This window comes from Octopus bimaculoides, chromosome 23, assembly GCF_046866305.1.
Source record: "Octopus bimaculoides isolate indiv1 chromosome 23, ASM4686630v1, whole genome shotgun sequence".
Classification (NCBI taxonomy): Eukaryota; Metazoa; Mollusca; class Cephalopoda; order Octopoda; family Octopodidae; genus Octopus; species Octopus bimaculoides.
In genome coordinates, this window is record NC_142950.1 from 33,765,019 (window position 1) to 33,785,812 (window position 20,794).

General features: G+C 35.1%; 1 protein-coding gene across 3 annotated transcripts; it reads left to right on the top strand.

The window, feature by feature from the left end:
• Positions 1 to 722: 722 nt before the first annotated feature.
• LOC106879849 (kynurenine/alpha-aminoadipate aminotransferase, mitochondrial) lies at positions 723 to 19,307 on the top strand. Of its 3 annotated transcripts, none has more exons than XM_089340355.1 (12): positions 723 to 1,154; positions 9,681 to 9,767; positions 10,799 to 10,898; positions 11,672 to 11,740; positions 11,997 to 12,126; positions 13,286 to 13,360; positions 14,460 to 14,735; positions 14,830 to 14,912; positions 17,409 to 17,505; positions 18,070 to 18,196; positions 18,454 to 18,659; positions 19,069 to 19,307. In XM_089340355.1, the coding sequence occupies exons 1-12, from the start codon at positions 1,103 to 1,105 to the stop codon at positions 19,114 to 19,116; spliced, it is 1,350 nt and encodes a 449-aa protein (XP_089196481.1). In that variant the 5' UTR covers positions 723 to 1,102; the 3' UTR covers positions 19,117 to 19,307. The 3 variants fall into 3 exon arrangements, with proteins under 3 accessions (XP_089196481.1, XP_089196483.1, XP_089196482.1); XM_089340357.1 differs by lacking the exon at positions 723 to 1,154 and adding an exon at positions 1,607 to 1,853; XM_089340356.1 differs by lacking the exon at positions 723 to 1,154 and adding an exon at positions 2,022 to 2,044.
• The last annotated feature ends 1,487 nt before the right edge of the window (positions 19,308 to 20,794 follow it).

Below are 20,794 nucleotides of genomic sequence, written 5' to 3' on the forward strand. Positions count from 1 at the left end.
TAAACTGCTTCCCTCAAAATTTCAGGCATTGTGTCTATAGAAAGAAAACAATATTACTGTATAAATTTGTGGATGTCGTTATTTAGCACTAAGTCAGCTCTGATCAAGTAGAACTATAATCAATTATATTCCATTCGTGACCAACCTTATCCCTTTTCTTTTTTCTTTTGGTAAGGTGCAGTTCTTGGTTGTGCCGTTTTGTGACATAGGCACATCGAGCAGTCGTCCAGGACCCCTATAGGTCTAGGGTCCTAATTCTAATCTGTGTACCCTGTGGCTTGCTAATAAATAAATACAATAGGACTCAGTGCCAGGGCCGTCATTGCAGCATCATTGGCCCCGGGGGAAAATAAATGCAATGGAGCCCGATAATATTTATTTATTGACAGCAAGACACATTATACGAGTCTAGGACATTTACCATCCCCCCAAGGACAATAACCCCCCCACCAGGAAAATTACTCCTGAGGACAACAAATGATTATTTAAAACTTCTTAATATATTGGAGAAGGAGGGTCATTAATTGAGTGGGGGTGTAATTGTCCTATGAGGGAGGGGTAATTGTCCTGATACGTAGCATACGTAGATTAGAATTGGGCGCCTAGAGCTGCGGGACCCTGGGCAACTGCTCAGTGTGCCTATGCCTTAATTTTTCCGGGGGCCTATAATACTGTTTATACGACTCTGGTTCTAGGCTCAGTGCCAGTGCACTCAGGAGCATGTTATCAAGTGAAACGTAGGCGGCGAGCTGGCAGAACTGTTAGCACGCCGGACAAAATGCCTAGCGGCATTTCGTTCTGAGTTCAATTTCCTCTGCGGTCGATTCTACCTTTCTTCCTTTCAGGGTCAATAAAATAAGTAACACTAAAGTACTCGGCTCGTTGTAATCGATCTCCTTCTCCCCTCTCAAAAACTGCAGGCCCTCCGTCAAAATTTGAAATCATTAACCAATGAAACGATTGGGCGTGATTTGAAGGAAATTTGTTTATTCACAGTAAATTGAACAACTATGTTGAGGTTATTTTGTCGGATCTTATACGAGTTCAGGGTGTGGCTTGGATGTTGTTCTGCTAACCCAGTCGAGTTAACTGCAACATAGTTATGTGCAGCAAGTCGAGCAGCGACGGGGCTCCCGCCCTCGATCAATCCAAAGGTAAGCAAATCTAAGACATTTTTTTTATATATAAAATTAATTAAACCGTGTTTGGATTTTGAAGCGAAATCAATAACAAATATCAAGATTATTATTATGGTTGTGTGAATAATTTAAACAAAAAAAAGTCCCAAATTAAATTTTAATTGCAAGTAGAATTAACCCTTCCCTGTGGATTATGTTTCGTAATGATTAATATTTCTCAATCATTAAGTATTATTTAAACATTTAAAATTGCTTGTTAATAATTCTATGAATGAGAGAAAATCATATAAATGTCAGGATATATATATATATATATATATACAAACAGCGATCATTGAGAATCGTTTACTTCATTTTTCTGTCATGTGGCTACAATACATGTGCAACACCGTAATATTTGTTGTTGTGATGTAAGCAGTCTCTGCTTTCAATAATTAGATTTTCGAGATAATAAAAGTTAACGTGATATATTATACGATCTTGCGCTTGAAATATTGAATTCTCCTCGATAATATATATACGAAAGAGAGAGAGAGAGAGAGAGAGAGAGAGAGAGAAGAAAGAAAGATCCTCTGTATCCTAATCGCTTGTGATTGTAACAATGTTTACGATTTCGATACTACAGACGTGAGAAAGTACGTGTTGTTCTGCTAATGCAATCAAGTTTACCGCTTTGCTTATTTCACTTAAAAGACACATATATATAATCGACAGGTGAGTGGAGAATTATTTTTAAATCGGTGTCTCATATATATATATATATATATGTATGTATGTATGTTTCATACTTGTTAATGTGATGGATGTTAATTGCCTTCTTCGAGGCCGATGTCCTGTTTAACCTTTATTTTATTTTAACATCTGTTATCAAAACTCCGTAAGAGGGACATGTCGGATGGAAACAGGTTTCGTAAACATTTATACTGCGTTATCTTATGGATGATTGAGTATTTTACAAAAATTCTGTTATCTGTTTATCTAAATCTATACCTCTACTCGGCTTGAATATACTTCAAGGGGAGGATGAGTAGCGATCACGACCTTTGCAGCGTTTTTGATTCTGATGGTTGTTGGTGAGAAAGGGGCTAAAAAAAAAAATCTAAATCTGTTGGTGTTTTGGTAACTAGGTATACAGTAAAACTGTATCCAGCATTAACGCGCGGCTGTCAAAGAGGGGTCCATCAGGGTTGAGCGAGTTGAACAGCTGGGGATTCCGGGATACAGTAAAACCCCAAATTCGGGCAGACTATTATGCACGCATATATATATATATATTTTGTTGGGTGGGTGGGGTTATGCAGCCCTTATTTTGGTTATATTTATGAATATAACAAAACAAAAAGAAATATATATTTTTGGTTAAATTTAAATTCTTTTTATGAATTTCTTAATCAATTAAGTATAATATGAGTGCAAAGTTAATAATATTACATCACACACGGGATATATATATATATACAGTTTGCGTTTCCAAAATTTCTAATTCCTCACTCATGAAAGAATAAATTCACCATTAAGTGGTTTTTACAGTCGTTCTTCATTACGAAACACTTCCTAAATGTTATGCTCTCTTAACGATTTTCTTTCCCCTCGTCTTTCTTTTTGCATGCCATTTCTTCAGCCTGTTTTCTTTCACGAAAAAAAAAAAACAAGTCTTTCTTTATTTTCTTCGGTTAGTTTGAATTTTAGTAGACGAGGTCCCACGAGTTTAAAAAAGGGAACACGAGTCAGTCTGAATTTTCGTTCACATTCTGCTGTTGCACCGGAATTGCACTTACAACTGTTTGCAACTGCAGAAAATGTACGGAAACTATCTCCCTGTTTTGATGTGTCTGACTTTAATAAAATATAGTCATATGAACCTTTTTATATGACTAGGGTCGGATCTAACAGATCAAACTGCCTTTGGGACTAATAGCTACCTTCATATAGCTATATACTTAAACCCGTGCAAACACGAAAAGCTTCTGCCTATATAATTAACGTGCCAGTGACATACTTAACTGTGCACGGTATTCACAATATTAGTAATGCTTTTAGATCTTGCTAAATAGCACTTAATGTTCACATCTCAAGACATAATGACCACAACAACTCGTACACAGCGTGCACACTTTCTAACGGTTCCTTTTTCACGTGTTCGGTTTGCTTTTTCATTTATTGTGTTCCACGTCACGATCTCAAGTATTTTAAAAGGTTAATATGTCAACATCACAGCACAACCGCCCACAAATAGCGCGCAATTTTGATGTCTTCAGGGCACTTTATAATAAATTCTTTCTACTCTAGAGTAGACATAAGGCTTGAAATTTTGGTGAAGGGTACAAGTCGATTACATCGATCCCAATACGCAACAGGTGCATTCTTTTTTTTTTTTTTTTTTAAAAAAAACGATTTTGAAAGGCAGAGTCAACATCGGTGGAATTTGAACTTAAAATCTCAAAGCGGAGGAAATACTGATGAGTATTTTATCCAACGCGGTAACAATTCTGCCAACTCACCATCTTACAACACTATGTAATAAAACAATATCATCTCTCAAAAACTATTCATATAAAGCTTGAAGAATTTTTAACATAGGTCCAAGGACACAAATTTAGTGGTGGGTGTGATTAGGTTAACTTGACCCCAGTTCTTGACTAATATTTCTTCCAGTCCGGAAGGACAGACGGCAAAGCTGATTGCAATGGAATTTGAACCCAAAACGTAAAGGGCCAAGCTTTTTGTCCAACCCTCTAATGCTTCTCCAAACCGAATGCCCTCATACAAAGTTAAAATGAATGACTTTGTTGTCCAAGTTCCAAGACATCATTTGTAGTATTATTTTGAAGCTTCAAGGTGGCGAGCTGGTTGAATCGTTAGCATGCCGGACAAAGTGCTTTGTGTTATTTTGTCCGTCTTTATGTTCCGCGTTCAAATTCTGCCGAGGTTGACTTTACCTTTCGTTTTGATAAAATAAGTACTAGTCTAGTGCTGGGGTGAATGTAACCGGCTAGCCCCCACTCCCCCTAATTTTCCTATACTAGAAAGACTTATTTTGAAACGATACGGCAGCATCTCCAAAGAAAATCGTTTCCAAGAAAATTGCGTAATAGATTCACACACACACACATATATAATAGGCCTATTCTGAAGGTTGACAAAATCTATTCATTAATTGATAAAGTTTAAATCCTGAGTTATCTTGACAGCTCATTTCAGTTGGGTTTAATATTATCATTTTTTGAGGAGACAATGGGTCATTAAACTTTCAAAACTGTTAATCACCACGTGAATGAATAAATATTCACTTGGTGTATTGCGATTCCTGCAACACACTTCATATCTTCTCAATACGTTGCGTGTAATTTTTTTTTTTTTTTTTACAATCCAGTCTCTATATTCTCAGATTGTGTGTTTTAACCAATAGTGTATATTCTAATATTATATAACACTTTATATAGTCTCTATAACATTGTATTATCTAACGCGGATTCCTCAATTATCGGACCACGGATCATTTGGTATCGAACCGCACAAAAAGAGTAAATTTTAAGATTTAATTTTCTGTTTTATTCACTATCGCAGTATGTATTATATTTGTAACAGACATGGGTTAATGCTTATTTTAACTCCCGGTCACAAAAACAAAAGAAAAAGTGTAATAGGTGTGAAACAAAAAGTGTATTAAACGAATATGAAAACAAAACTTTCGGAAAATTCACAAGATCCGATTTTTTCCCTCGTAACTTTTAGGAAAATGGATATCTTTCAATTAAATTTTATATAGATACCTTTCAAACGGCATAGATTAGGATTATAAAGAAATTTGTCGGGAAAAGTTTTTCCGAGGGGTGGGGAGAGGACTTTCGCAGAGAAAGAAGTTCATAAATTATTTTTTTGCTTGTGTTTAACGGAAATAAGTTGGAAAAAATTGATTTATTTTTCGTTTGAGTTATAAAAAAAGTTTTTTTTAAAAGATCCCATCTATCACGGTGGGCGATTTAGCTGTTGTTTTTAGCACATATCCACCGTTGGGATCTTTTTTAAAAACCTTTTTCTATTATTCAAACGAAAAATAAATAGATCTAGAATTTTATTTTTCAAACTTATTTCCATTACACTTAAGCAATATTTTTTGCGTTATTCTTCGTTTTTTTTATTTTCTAAAAATCTTTTTACTTGTTTCAGTTACTGGTTAAGGAGTTTCATATTTGGAAACAAAATTTTCAATTCCTGTTATTTATTGATTAAGGGACAAATTTTTCAATAGATTAAAAAAACATTTTTGCTTTCTTTTCTGTTGTTATTGTCTATGTTACTTAGCTTCAAGTCAGTCAGAAAATTAGTTTTCCAGTTAACAACATTACATACATTATATCATTAATACTAATTGTGTGGTATTTCATCAATGTTAACTCTAGAAGTTAACATTTACAGCTGGCACTGCAAGTTCAAAGCTCGCTTTTGAATTTGTTTGTCATTTTAATATGCATGGTTTTACCCAATGTAATTTTAACCAGCAATTATAATAAACCTGACTAAGCTCTCTTTTTTAATAAGTATCATAAAACTGAAGAAATGTCAACATGTATTGTCTACATGAGAGATATTTTCCCAGGAATTTTGTTGCTCTACATTAAGCCTGCATTTTGTATGAGTGTGTATTATACACAAATAGATAAATCTTGTCAAACTTCTTATGGCTGAAAGAGGAACCATTTTTAATGGCCCATCACCATTTGCAGGTGTCGCTTAAAAAGCACCCAGTCCACACTGTAAAGTGGTTGGCATTTGGAAGGGCATCCAGTTGTAAAAATCTTGCCAAAACTGACCTTGCCTGTCAGTTATCATAATTTATCATAATTTTTATTTATTACTATGTCTAAAAGGCCAGCACAAGGGCAACTTTCTAGTGGAAATCCAGAAAGAAAACATTTAATGCTCAGCATAATGAAGAAAGCAGAGTTAATTTACTTTTCTAAGTGGATTAATAAAGATCAAACATACTCTGCTTCAGAAAATGTATTATTTTGTGCCTGTATCTTTTAAATAAAATTATGTTCTTTACTTTTCTTTGTTTATTTTTCATCCTATCTATTATATGTGGTACAATATTCTATATTTTAAGAGTTTTAAGTGCCTTAATAAAGACCAAACAGACTCTGCTTTAGAAATGTATTGATTTGTGTATGTTATACAAGTTTGTTTTTCACTTTGCATTGTTTATTTTATATTTTCGGTATATATTTAGCCTGTGTCCAAAAATCCGGAAAATCCAGAAATCTGGACCACCTATGGTCCCAAGGTTGCCTATGCTGTAAATTTTGAAATAAAACAAAGTATTGGGCTGTAGCCTTTTCTCCTTTCAAATCTTTAACTAACCTAAAAGAGTAACAAGACGCACAAATCTGAGAACAATCGTTATATGTAGTCTTTAGAGAGAAGTGGAGAGTAAGGCTAACAGGGGCAGGTGTGGCTGTATAGCAAGAAGCTTTTCTTCTCAACCACATAGTTCTGTGTTTAGTTCCATTGTGTGGAACCTTGGGCAAGTGTTTTCTACTATAGCTCCATGCCAACCAAAGCGTTATGAGTTAATAGAAACTGATTTGGTTGATAGAAACTAAAAGAAGCCCATTATATATGTGTGTGTGTGTGTATAAATATAGATATATATGAATGTGTGTATTGTGTGTTGCTGTTGCCTTACCTTGCGTCACATGATAGTTGTAAACAAGTGTCACTATTATGCAAGTGATGTCTTTCATTTTCACTTCTCTGTGAAAAACATGTCTGGTCATGAAATATTACCTTACTTGGAAACAGGCGAGGGTTAACAACAGGAAGGACATCCAGCTGTAAAATTTTGCCCTCAACCATTTCCAGCTGACCCTTGTAGGCATCAAAAGTTGAATGCCAATACAGTGATCGCTATTGTAAAAATCACATTAATTTGCAAGTATTTTGTATTATAATTGGATATGTTAGTTATTTACATTATTTACACCTGATGAAGGCTGGAGGGTATATCAGCCGAGATGTGTTAACAGCAAACAAGATGAGGACAAATATCTGTCATATGTAAATAATGTACATAATTCCTCATCTCTTAAATATAGAACTGGATATGTTAGATTTCAAATTATCTTAAATACATGCAAAGCAACGTGATTTTATGAGATCAACAACTAACAAAATACAGGTGGCAGCTTTACTCTCCATTTCTCTGTCATGCTTGGGAGGATAAGATTCAGTGACGTTCAACCTGACTTGCTTCATCGTTCACAAAGCCACTCCCTTCTTTTTAACTTCCATTGGTCAAACCAGAATATTGAATCACTCTTACACTGTTGTATATTATAACTTTAAATTGTGTTTTATTGAGAACTGAATGAAGAATGCATGAATAATTTATGTTAAACCAGTAAGCTTCTGCTGACAGAAACTTAACAAAGGATAGCTAATAATAAGGATCTTGAGCAGAAGATGTTAAACATATAAAAAGAACGTCTGCAAATTGAGAGTTAACTATATGCTCCACCCATGTGTTACATTGATTCACCTCCCCCCACTACAGAACCAAACTGCCTCCCATTATGCACTATGCCTGCCTCTCCCTCTCATGCTTCTGCAGTCTAGCCCACACCCTCTCATCTCTCTCTCTTTCTCTCTCTCAACACACTCACTTGTCCTCCTTCCTCTGTCAACTGTATCATTACTCTCCTGCTGCTCTCCCCTCCACCAAACTCCCTCCTGCACCTCTATCCTCCCAACTCATTACCCCTCAACCCCCACCGAACTTCTTTTACAGCTGCAGGCTGTCTCTCCATCCCTCTCATCTTCTGCTCCCCCCACACAATTTTGCAATAACCTCACCCACCTACTCCAACTTACCTCGGTGTCTTGAGGGGCCACACATCTCCCATCTACCCCTTTGTAGCTTCAAATGATCGTTTTTTTTTTCTCTCCTCTACTAAATGTGAATAACCATGCAGCTCAGCTCTTCTGCAAGAACCTGCTCTCCCACCCTTCTCTCATACTCCAACCCCTCACCTCCCTCGGCATTTGCGGTCTTGTGAACTGCATTGCAATCTCATCAGTGCTGGTGGCACAAAACGAAGCACACAATACACGCTGTAAAGTGTTTGGTGTAAGGAAGGGCATCCAGCTGTAGAAACCAAAGCAAAGCAATCAATGGAACATGGAGCAGTTCTTGGACCCATTGGATCCTGATAAACTACTGCTACTACAGCCGCCACCACCACCACCACCACTGCTGCCGCCACTACTACTACTATTACTACTACTGCTGCTGCTGCTGCTACTACTACTACTACTACTACTGCTGCTGCTGCTGCTGCTACTACTACTACTACTACTACTACTACTACTACTACTACTACTACTACTACTACTACTACTACTACTACAGTACCAGACTAATTATCTGGCAAGCTTGAGACCAGAAGTGTTCTTTATTTCTGGATTTTCTGGTTTTCTGGAGAGTCTAAACTTAGGAAATAAACTCTGAGAAGTAAAGAGCTAAATTGTAATTAACAAATTCAAATTCAAACACAATTCTAAAGCAGAGTCTGTTTAATATTTATTAATCTACATTAACAAAATAATGAACAAAACTATTTTTAATAAAACCATATGCAAATTAACCATATTCAAAAGCAGGGTCTGTTTACTCGATACAGAGTACAGTATATTGCACAGTATTTCCAGATTTCTGGAAATTCCGGATTTCTAGAAGCCGGGCAAGAGGTCCGGTCCTATATTAATATATCGTGTCTGCTAAATATCAGATTATTCCCCCCATTATCACAATTCCTATTTCCAATTCTGATTAATTGCGTGCCTGGTGCAGAAGTTTATTATGAGTTATCTCTCTTGGTTTATGCTAGTCGAAGCAATGCTTACTTCCCTTTGATACTGGTCCTGTCTCCAAGTTATACACGTCATATTAACACATTTCTTTCCCTATTTCTGGTGACATACTCTGCCTTGTTTCAATTAATTTTGGGGGAAAAAAAGAAAAATGAAGAATTTAGGAAGATAACTTATTATTAAGCTGTTGTCAGGAACAAATTTATTAAAAATTTTGATGGAAGATTTATTATTGGAAAAAATGTAGTCCACCTTTAATTTCCTTGTATTCTAGTTTTTTTTTCTTTTTTTCTGGTAGTTAACTTTTCTTTCATTCATACAACGAAGTGATTGCTAGCAGAATTGGTATACAAGTGGGCAAAGTGGTTCTTGTTTGTATTTACTCAAGTGCCTTTACATTTTGAGTTCAAATCCCATCAAAGGCAGCTTTGCTTTTCATCCTTCTTGGATCACTAATGTGTGTGTGTGTGTGTGTGTGTGTGTGTGTGTGCCTCAAGAACACAACACACCACCCTGTCAAGGAAACGAGACCATGATCTTGCAATCCTGAATGTCGTTCCCTAACGAACAGTCCGTGCGCCCTCATGCATATTTGATAGTGTTTGTTAATTGTATATGTTATCTGAATTTCTCTAACAACTGCTGAACATGAATATTATTCTTTTTCAGGGGATTCCAAAGCAGCAGCCATGAATTACGTACGGTATTTTACTAAAATTAGTATGGCCAGGAAACCCTCAATTACAAGGTCACTAGGTATGTTATTGCACAACTAATTAAATGCTTGATTATTAAATTTCATTGTTGAAATTTTTATTATACATATATATATATATCTTCTTTTTTTCTTTTACTTGTTTCAGTCATTTGACTGCAGCCATACTGGAGCACCCCCTTTAATCGAACAAATCAACCCCATGACTTATTCTTTGTAAGCCTAGTACTTATCGGACTCTTTTGCCGAACTGCTAAGTTACAAGGACATAATCACACCAACATTGGTTGTCAAGAGATGGTGGGGGGGGGGGACAAACACAGAGACACACACAAATATATATATAAGGAAGTTTTCAATAGGAATGCTGATTACTATACTATAGCCCTTAAAAAGGCCGGTTACAATAGGAAAATTGTATACCTAGATATTTCTAGCAATGATTTTACTGATAAATCGAAACTTATTAGTAATGATTATGGATTTGATTTCAAATGTCCCAAATCTAAATGGAAGGGTAAATATGGATCAGGAAATGGACATAACTACTTTGAGAGTAATCCTTTAATTCCAGTGACTAATGTTCGCAAATATAAATATAATTATTTGATAAAAGGTTATAATTCTAAGTTGGTCTATAAGGTGAATAATTTAGGTCATTCTAATTTAATTTTGGACAAGAGTAACATTATATGCTATGTTATTTCCTATGCCAGTCAATTAAAAAGTAACTTAGTTGAGGTGGTGTGTAAATTATTTTTAAAACGTTTCAATAAAATAAGTAGATATTGTGAGATTTTGAATCCGAGATCCATTAAGGTTGCTTTTTTGGGTCTCTCAGAATTTATCTCAGATTATTTCTTCTATTAATGGGCATATGGCATGGTGGTTAAGGAACAAGAACCCAGGTTAGAAATTTCCCCAAGACTCCTGATGAAGGCTGGAGGGTATATGAGCTGAAGCATTGTGTTTACAACAAACAAGATGAGGACAAATATCCATCAAATGTAAATAATGTAAATAATGTACATAACGTAAATAATTCAACTTTAATATTCTTTTCATATTTCAGTTGGTATTTTACTGGAAAGTCCTCCCACAATGATATCAATGGCTACTGGAATGCCAAATGCCACTTTGTTTCCTGTAGAAGAAGCATCTTTTAAATTACAGTAAGTACATTGATATGTTTCTCTTCTTTTATCCTTTTAATGGTGCCAGTCATTGCACTGTGACCATGCTGGGGCATCACCTTCAAAGTTTTAGTTGCCTTACTTGAACAGCTGGTGTTAGTTTTGTTTCTATCCTTGTAACTTAGCAGTTTGGCAAAAGAGACTGATTAGAATAAATATTGGGATTAAAACAAACAAGTAGAAGGGATCAGTTTGTTCAACTAAACCAGTGGTTCTCAACCAGGGTCCGTATGGCCCCTCTGGGCCCATGTAAGATTTCTCTAATATTTTACATAGTTCAACCTCCACAAGTTAATGTGTGGAAATACAAAATAGGAATTTTGAAAGAAGTATCTATAAAACTAGTTTTTATGCATCGAATAGCTACAGAGGTCCACCAGAGTAAAATAGCAATCAAAGGGGTCTATAGATAAAAAATAGTTGAGAACCCCTGAACTAAACCCTTCAAAGCAGTGCCCCAGCATGGCTGCAGTCTACTGATTGAAACAAGTAAAGATAGAGGCCACAGATAATGCCAAAGTGTTCAGAACAATTGTTACAGTAGATCTTTTTGTTTCCTTTCTTTTCATAGCTTAGTCAGAAGTAGAATTTAATAAAGTAAGTTATTTATTATAAGTCATTATAAAGCTGGTGTTTGGAACATGAAATTGTAATAAGAAAGTTTTAATTGGAATCACTTTGAAATGAAGAATTTGTATCATAGAATCAGGTGAGTTGGCTTCAAAAGGGTTAATGGTTATATTTATTTTCAGAAATGGCACCACTCTCACTATGTCCAATACTGAAATGCAAAGGGTACAACAGTATTCAGAAACACAAGGGTATGTTGATGTATTTGTTATAATTTATTTGTGTTGTCTCTGTCTTCTTTTTCATTATCACCACCACCACCACCACCACCACTACTTTACTTCTTCTTCTTCTTCTTCTTCTTCTTCTTCTTCTTCTTCTTCTTCTTCTTCTTCTTCTTCTTCCCCCCCCCCCCCCGCCCAAATAATCAAATTATGACTAAAATTCCTTCACCAATGTTCTTTGTTTTCTAAGCATTTTTATTCTGTCATATTTCTGTGGTTCCAGCTTCCCAGAGTTAATTAAATGGTTAGGAGATCTACAGGAATACTCACATAATGTGTCTGCGCTGAATCGGTCTGGTGACCAAAAAATTAAAATAGCTCTTACGAGCGGTAGTCAGGATGGCTTGTCAAAGGTAAGTGCAATGCTAATTAATTTTGCAAGGGAAATTAGGTGACATCAATAAACGAATTAAATTTTGTCCAGATTTTTGATATAAGAATTTATCATTGTACATTAACAAACTTATTATCCGGCTTCCAAAAGTCCAGAATTTCCAGAAATCCAGAAATACTGTGCGATATCATGAAATGTACGGCACTCTGTATTGAGTAAACAGACTCTGTTTTTGAAATTGGTTATTTTGCATATGGTGTAATAAAGACAGTTTTGTTCTTTGCTTTTTTAAGTGGATTGATAAAGATTAAGCATACACTGTTTTAGAATTGTATTAATTTGTACCTGTATCTGTTAAATAAAATCATGTTCTTTACTATTCTTTGTTTAACTCTTTAGCATTTAAACCAATCATATCAGACCAAAATATTCTACCTGTTTTGCCTTCTGATGAGCCAGATCAGGGTCCAGTCAATTAGATATATCCCTAGTATGCAACTGGTACTTTATTTATCAACCCCAAAAGGATGAAAGGCAAAGCCGACCTCAGCAGAATTTGAACTCAGAACATAAAGACAGATGAAATACTGCTAAGCATTTCGCCCGGCATGCTAACCTTTCTGCCAGCTCACCACCTTTCTACATGGGATTTCTATGCTTCATGCTTCAACCAGAGTTACCTTGATTTCTGGCTATGACCCCCCCTCCATACTTTTGTATTTATCAAGGACTACATTATCTAAATGTGTCTTTTCTGTCTTTAACCCTTTTCTTACCAAATTACTATCAAAATGTATAACCATTTTATTTTCAATTAATTTTCAAAAGACAAAAAACATAATGAAGAGTTTTGTAAAGTAACTTTGTTGTTATTAAGTACTTCTAAGATGTTTGGAGCATAAATTAACACGAAATTTTGATGGAAGGTTTTTCATTTAGAATACTTTAAAAGAGTAACTTTGTATCATAAAACCAGGAGCAGTCTCAGGTGTTGTTATCAAAAAGGTTAAGATGTTTTCAGTGGGATTTGGAAGAAGAGATTTGGTTGCTATTTCTATCAATTCATGCAATTCTACTGAACAATGATTTTTGTTGGTAACAGTGATTATTTGTAAAGTTTAATTTCTGATAAAATAGAAATGTCTTTAAAATAACAGAATCTTGGTTCTAATTTGCAGTTGTTCGATGCTGTCGTGAACGAAAATGACTACATCTTGAGTGAGACACCTTGTTACTCTGGTCTTAATGCTGTGGTAAATGTTTATCGTACTTAATAAGTAAAAGTGAATGTATGTGTGTATATGTTGAAGGCTAGAATTTTGCATCGAGGGAGCTGAAATTTGGCAGAAGGGTACATCATTTCAAGAAAGTGATAGGCCATATTTCTTATTATCTATCCATCCATCTTCTCTGTCCATAATTCCTAGGAGGGTTTTGGGGTTCGAGTCCTCAGGCAATTACTCCAAAAGGACCCACTAGAAGCAACTATCATTACACTTTTTGAATGAATTCAGGACTAACCAAGACTGTAGACATTATCCAACCGTCATGCTCTTCCTACGTCTCCTGCCTTTTGGCTTCACTTGAAGAATTTAAAAACATGTAGTCCAACCCATGTGAGCATGGAAAATGGATGCTAAATCATGCTAAATGGATGCTAAATGGATGCTTCGGCATAGTTTCTACTACTGGTTGCCTTTCTTAACACTAAATACTTCGTAGTGTGTACTGGGTGCTTTTTATGTGGCACCAGCACTGGTGAGGTCACCAAGTACCCAAAACATAAGACCCTTCAACTGAGTTGGATATAGAATGGAGGGAGAAGAAACTATAACAGAAGGACAAGAGCAGGTGTCTTGCTGAATATATGGCTTGCACACTTGGAAAGAAAGAGAGAGAGAGAGAGAGAGAGAGAGAGATGTGAAGCTCAGATATAAAATGAATATAAGATGGAATATGATAGAAGGTGAAGAAATTATGAATGTGATGAATAGAAAATTCGTTATTGTGAATGATAATTAATTTAACATGTTAACCATCACATGTACCACTGGTGGTTCATCACAAACTTCACTCAACTGCCACTGGTAGCACATTTTCATAATTTGAGAAAATATTTTATTCTGTATCTTTGACATGGTTTTGAGTGCTAAATGTCAAAGTTTAATTCTGAAATATTGTAAAAATTATTTCAAAAATTACATTTCTTGTAATTAGTATGCAGTGTGACTGCAAGAATACATAGAGTCACCGGTAAATTCCAGTAACATGCTATGGTGGTTAATGTGTTAATGTTTGCTTCTGTAAACTATGCCATCTCTAAAATTTCTGTTTATTTACTTCTTTATGAAGCTGAGGCCTCTTTATCCCAGAATGCTTGGTGTTAAGACAGACAAAGATGGAATAATTCCCAGTGAACTGTTGCGAGTTCTCTCCAAATGGTCTCCACTTGATGCCAAAGATCCAAACAGTGACATACCAAAAGTTATCTACATGGTACCAACTGGTTGCAACCCAACAGGTATCAATTATTCTTTGGAACGAAAGAAGCAAATCTACGAAATTGCCAGAACTTACGACCTATTAATCGTAGAAGACGATGCTTATTACTACCTACAGTATTCTCAGGTTAATATATATGTTTTGTTGAAACTTCTATTAAAATGAAGGCTGATGACAGTGACTTCGAAATTTTAGCTTCTATGTTATGTCTACTTTTTAGGATTATATTCCTAGTTTTCTTTCACTTGATGTCGACGGGAGAGTTGTCAGAGCAGACTCATTTTCAAAACTGATTTCTTCTGGGTAAGTTAAGTATAATTTATATTATTATTTTGGTAGATTAGATGTTTAAAAATATTACAGTATTTTCTAGCATTCAGGCCAATATAGTATATAGCAGAAACATATAGTGTAAACGAGGCTTGGCCAACTAGAATTACATTGTGGGCCACTTTAATCACAGAACGTTTTTTGAGGGCTGCTTGTATACTGACAGAATTGAAAGCATTTTGCTTTCTCATGCTATTATTATAATAATAAATGAATGATCGTTGATTCAACATGAAATATTATCGTTGCATAAACAGTAGAATCTTTCGTTTTTACTTTTCATTACAATCTTTAATTTTTGATAAAATTTTTTAAATGTTTGTTTAAATAAACCCATTTCAAAAAAGTATCAAGCGGGCCACAAAATAAAAGTCTGCCAGTCGCATGCAGCCCACAGGCCTCAGGTTGGCCAGCCCTGGTGTAAACATTAAAATATTGTCATTATCTTTCCAAATCCTGATGCATTACACATGGAATTTTTGGTCCTCAAGTTGTTTTGGTATATAAATCAACCTACCTGTTTTGATTGTAAATTTTGATCTGAAATATTCAACCTGTGTGCTGGAAAATGTGGTATAAGTTATGTAATTATTAACCTCATCTTTTTGGATGATTTTTTTTTTTAACCCTTTTGATACCAACCTGGCTGAAACCACCTCTGGCCCTGTAATATAAATGTCTTGTTTTCAAAAGTTCTGAATTAAAATCTTCCACCAAACCTTAGTCACAATTTATGTTCCTAACACTAGCTCAATGATAACTAAGCTAGTTTACTAAATTATTTGTTATATTTAAAATTAATTAAAAGAAACACAGAGCATCTCAACAGAAATATGGTAACAAAAGGGTTAGATATTTATATCTATACTGTGTTTTGTTCAAAAATGCAGCTGAAGAAAATCTAATGTAAATATAAATATTCAATATGGATCTTCATTCTGTATGATGTTCCTTACAAGTTGGTGTTTCCTTCAGCTCATAGTTTTGTTTAAATTGTTTTTTTTTAATTCAGATTTATCAGCTATTTATTCAAATTGATCTTTCATACATTTTGGTCTGTCTTTCAATTTGACTTTTCATTCAAATTGGTCAATAATTCAAGTCTGTTTTTCACTCAGTTTTCTCTTCCATCCGTCTTGGTATTTATTTCACTTTTGTCTTTCATTCGCTTCTGTTTTTCATTCATTTTTCTTTCTTGTTCCTTTTCACCTTTCTTTCATTTATGTCTTTTCATTTTTATCTTTTAATAATTTTTGTTTTTGTTCCCTTTCATTTTTCCTTCAGTTTTTTCTTTCATTCATTTTTATCTTTCATTCATTCTTGTCTTTCATTCATTTTTATCTTTTATTCATTTTTGTTTTTCATTGAAGTTGGCAATGCATTCAGTTTGTTTCATTCTTAGTTTTTCATTCAGCTTGGCCTTTCATTCAATTTAATCTTTGAATTGATTTCTTTTTTTCATCCCATCATTAAAGCTAGTCTTTCAGCCATAAAAGCTTTGTGCAAGTCAAGGAATCATTTCAATAATTACTTACATTATTTGAATGAGTTATATTATTATTCTAGACTCTCTACTTCAACTTTGTACAAGTTATATTGTTAGCAAAACAACAATGGTTTTATACAAACAATTGGGCAAAAAGCCACATATTTCCATTTTTGCACACATCGTACCAATATTTTAATAATTGATACATTATAGCCAATAGAACTATTATACCATGCAAGAACTGTGCTCTCTGATCTTATTGATTTTGAGAAACATCCAGCTACCCAGTCATCCATTTGCTCTGCCCACAATTCCTGGGTGGGTTGTTGAGGGTAGAGCCCTCAGTCATCTTCTCCATAGGGTTCTAACCATCATTACACTCCTTGGATGGATTCCCAAACATGACCAACTGAGACTATGGATATTTATGGATGTTATCCAACCATCACTTGATCTACTCCTAAGTCTCCTGCCAGAGATCAAATAAAAAAAAACAGAATTACTGGTACACTGGCAGAAACGTTAGCATGCTAGGCGAAATGCTTAATGGTATTTCGTCTATCTTTACATTCTGAGTTCAAATTCCACCAAGGTTGACTTTGCCTGTCATCCTTTCAGGGTTGATAGATTAAGTACCAGTTGCGTACTTGTGTCGATCTAATCTTCTGGCCCCCCTCCCCCAAAATTTCGGGTCTTGTGCCTAGAGTAAAAAAGAATATTCATTAAGAAGGCAGCAGGCTGGCAGAATCATTAGCATGCTGGACAAAATGCTTAGCAGCATTTCTTCAGATTTTGCTTTCTGAGTTCAAATTCCAACAAAGTTGACTTTACCTTTCATTCCTTTGGGGTCAGTAAAATAAGTAAATAAGTACATTGAACACTGGGGTCATTGTAATCAACTTACCCTACCCTGTTAAAAATTGCTGGCTTTGTGCCAAAATTAGAAAGAATATTAATACTCATTATTTCATTATTTCTAGGCTGAGATGTGGCTTCATAACTGGACCGGCATATGTTATTGATCGAATATTGCTTCATCTGCAGACATCAACAGTTCACGTCAGTGGTTTATCACAGGTATGTTCCAGGGACCTTTATTGTTTTATTCTTGCACTTACTTCAGTCATCAGACTGTGGCCATGCTAGAGCACTCACCTTGAAGTCAATGGTATTGGTCACAGAATTTATTTTCAAGCCTAGTGCTTAACCTAATCGTAAACATGCTCTCATCATTCTGGATATATTCTTATGATCCCAGATACCAATAACATCTCCATTCTCTCTCACACGCTGTCTTGCAATTCTGAATGCTCCACACCTCTGATCTTCATATTGCAGGACATGTGCAAATCTCTCCTTTTCTTCCCCCTCCTTAGCCAAGTATACCTGTCACCTAGTTGTCCTTCTAGATGCTATTTGATAATGCTGTCTACTTTGACCTTCTAAGTTTTTCAAGCCTGCCTCTTAACCTTTATTCCTTCTATCAACCATGTTATTCCACCACAAATCACCTTCAGTTTGGCTGGGACTTTGTCCCAGTGATATGTAACCCCAAGCAGGTTATTTCATGAGAATTCTCAGTTGTTGTCTATGTTTAGATATTTTAAAATATGTTTAGATATATATATTTTTTTTTTGCAGTTTTTGATCTACAAGATTTTAACAGAATGGGGCTTGTCTGGCTTCAAGGAACATGCTAAAAAAGTGGCGGAATTTTATGAAAAGCGTAGAGATATAACTATTGATGCTGCTGAAAAACATCTGAAAGGTAAAGGGCTTTTCTTGTATTCTTTCTGTTTTCTTGGGTAGGAAGACTTAACCTTTAGTAAGTTGGAATGTCTTCTGAGCTAGGCTAAAATGAAATATTCAACTCAGCAAGAATTTTTCTCAATGGCAAACAGCAGTGAATATGGCCTTTTTATAGCTCAACTATGACTCAGATATATTTCAACTAATCTAAATGTTTGTTTACTCACTACACTGCTTTCATGTGCCTACTACAATATAATTTTATCATTGATTTAGGTATCGCAGAATGGAATGTTCCTGCTGGAGGTATGTTCCTATGGCTGAAGTTAATTGGTATAGAAGACACTTATAGACTCATAATGGAAAAAGGGAGAGAGAATGACATTCTTTTTGTTCCAGGAAGTGCTTTCATGACTTCTAATGAGCCATGCCCCTATATCAGGGCAGCTTTTTCTCTCTGTGATACTCAAGATATATATTTGGTAAGTAAATTATGACTAACATAAAAGTTTACACATGTGTGTGTGTGTGTGTGTGTGTGTGTGTGTGTGTGTGTGCGCGCATGCACGTGTGTGTGTGTGATTGTGTGGTAAGAAGCTTGCTTCTGAACCACATTGTACTGGATTCAGTTTCATTGCATGGCACCTCGGGCAAGTGTCTTCCACTATAGTCTTGGGTTGAGCAAAGCCTTCTGAGTGAATTTATTAGACAGAAACTGTAAGAAGCCCATCGTGTATATATATGTATGTTTGTGTCTGTTTGTTCCCCACTAGATGTGAGACGCCAGATCTAATAGAATATTTGAGCTGGATATGGTCAATTTAAATGCTAAAGTGCTAAGTCTTTTTCTTTTCTTTTTTATCTAAAAAGCATTTTTGTTTTCTTTTTCAGGCTTTTCAACGTCTAGCAGAATTGGTGAAAGAACAGAGAGGTTATTAAAGTTGGAATGGTTCTGGCCATTTAGCATGTTTTTGGTAATATCCCATTTAGCAACAGACATTTTGCTGTGAGGGAATTACATTTAATAGATCCGTTATAATTCAGCTGTAAAGAGATAGAAAATAACAATTTACTTTTATATATATATATATATATATATATATATATATATATATATATATATATATATATATATATATGTATCAAAAATATGTAGCTTTATTTTTATAAAGCTTTATTTAGTTCTTCATTTGGCAACTATGATCATTACTCTAAAAAACTTCTTTTCAACCATAAAAAAGTTTCTTGGTGTCACAAGTCCATTGCTAAAAAGTATTGTAACGAAATGGTGCCACTGCAACATACAGGAACTTATTGAAACTAATAGACCCCATATTGTATCTGTCAATTGCAAACCTTACAGCAGAAATAAAATATAAAATAAAATAAGACAATTGCAGCATTGAAGGTGTTTATAAGCCATTTAAAAACACACAAAAACCGTTAGATTCACTTCAACATTTAAATTTAATTTATCGAAATATTCATGGAACAGGTTGTGGTTTCACAGCGATGAAAATATTTCGATAAATTAAATTTAAATGTTGAAGTGAATCTAATGGTTTTTGTGTGTTTTTAAATAGCTTACAAACACCTTCGATGCTGCAATTGTTTTTGTTTCAGCACACGATCTCAGATCAGGCCACTTGCTATGCAAGTACATCTCCGTCAAATAAGAAGAAAAATAAATAAATAAGAAATTTTACAGATTGCATGTGTTGTAATTGTATTATACAACAGAAATATCATTGCAACTGATAATCATTGAAAGCCAGCCCTCTGAGTCAGACAACAAACAGACTTTATGTTACTACATACTCTATAACTATTTAGAGCAGTGGCTTTCAACTGACAGGGGAGGTGGGGCATATGACCCTTGCGGGTGCATATAAGATTTTTTTTCTGTTAAAATTTATATGCAATAAATTACTTATACTTTTACAATACGCTAAATGTCTTAATTTTTTTTGTATGCAGTTTCCATTAATATTTAATTATAAAAATCATTGTCATTATCATCATCATTTCATGTCTGCTTTCCATGCTGGCATGAGTTGGACTGCGCGTATTCCATCCCATGCAGCTGTGGTAGGTTGTACAAAGGCGAAACATGTCACCCCCTCGAAATAAGGGCAGACGAACATCGCAAAGCAGTGACAAGAGGAGATATTGATAAATCAGGTATAGCTGATCATGTATGGAAAAATGGAGACCATCTCCTCCTGTGGGATGAAGTTAAAATAATAGACAGAGAACACCACTAGAAAAAACGAAAACTAAAAGAAACAACACATATGCTAGGACGTAATAACTTCCTAAGCAGACTGAGTGCAGATATGAGTAGCATATGGGAACCGGTATGAAGGAAGGACAGGAAAATATTAGATTTATAAGCCCTAAAATTCAATCCATAATTGCCCATGGGCATATGGTATAGTAGTTAAGAGCACGGGCTACTAACCCCAAGATTCCAAGTTCGATTCCAAACAGTGACCTGAATAATAATAATAATATATTCTTTGTAAGCCTAGTACTTATTCTATTGGTCTCTTTTGCTAAACCGCTAATCTACGGGGACGTGAACACACCAACGTCGGTTGTCAAGCGATGGTGGGGG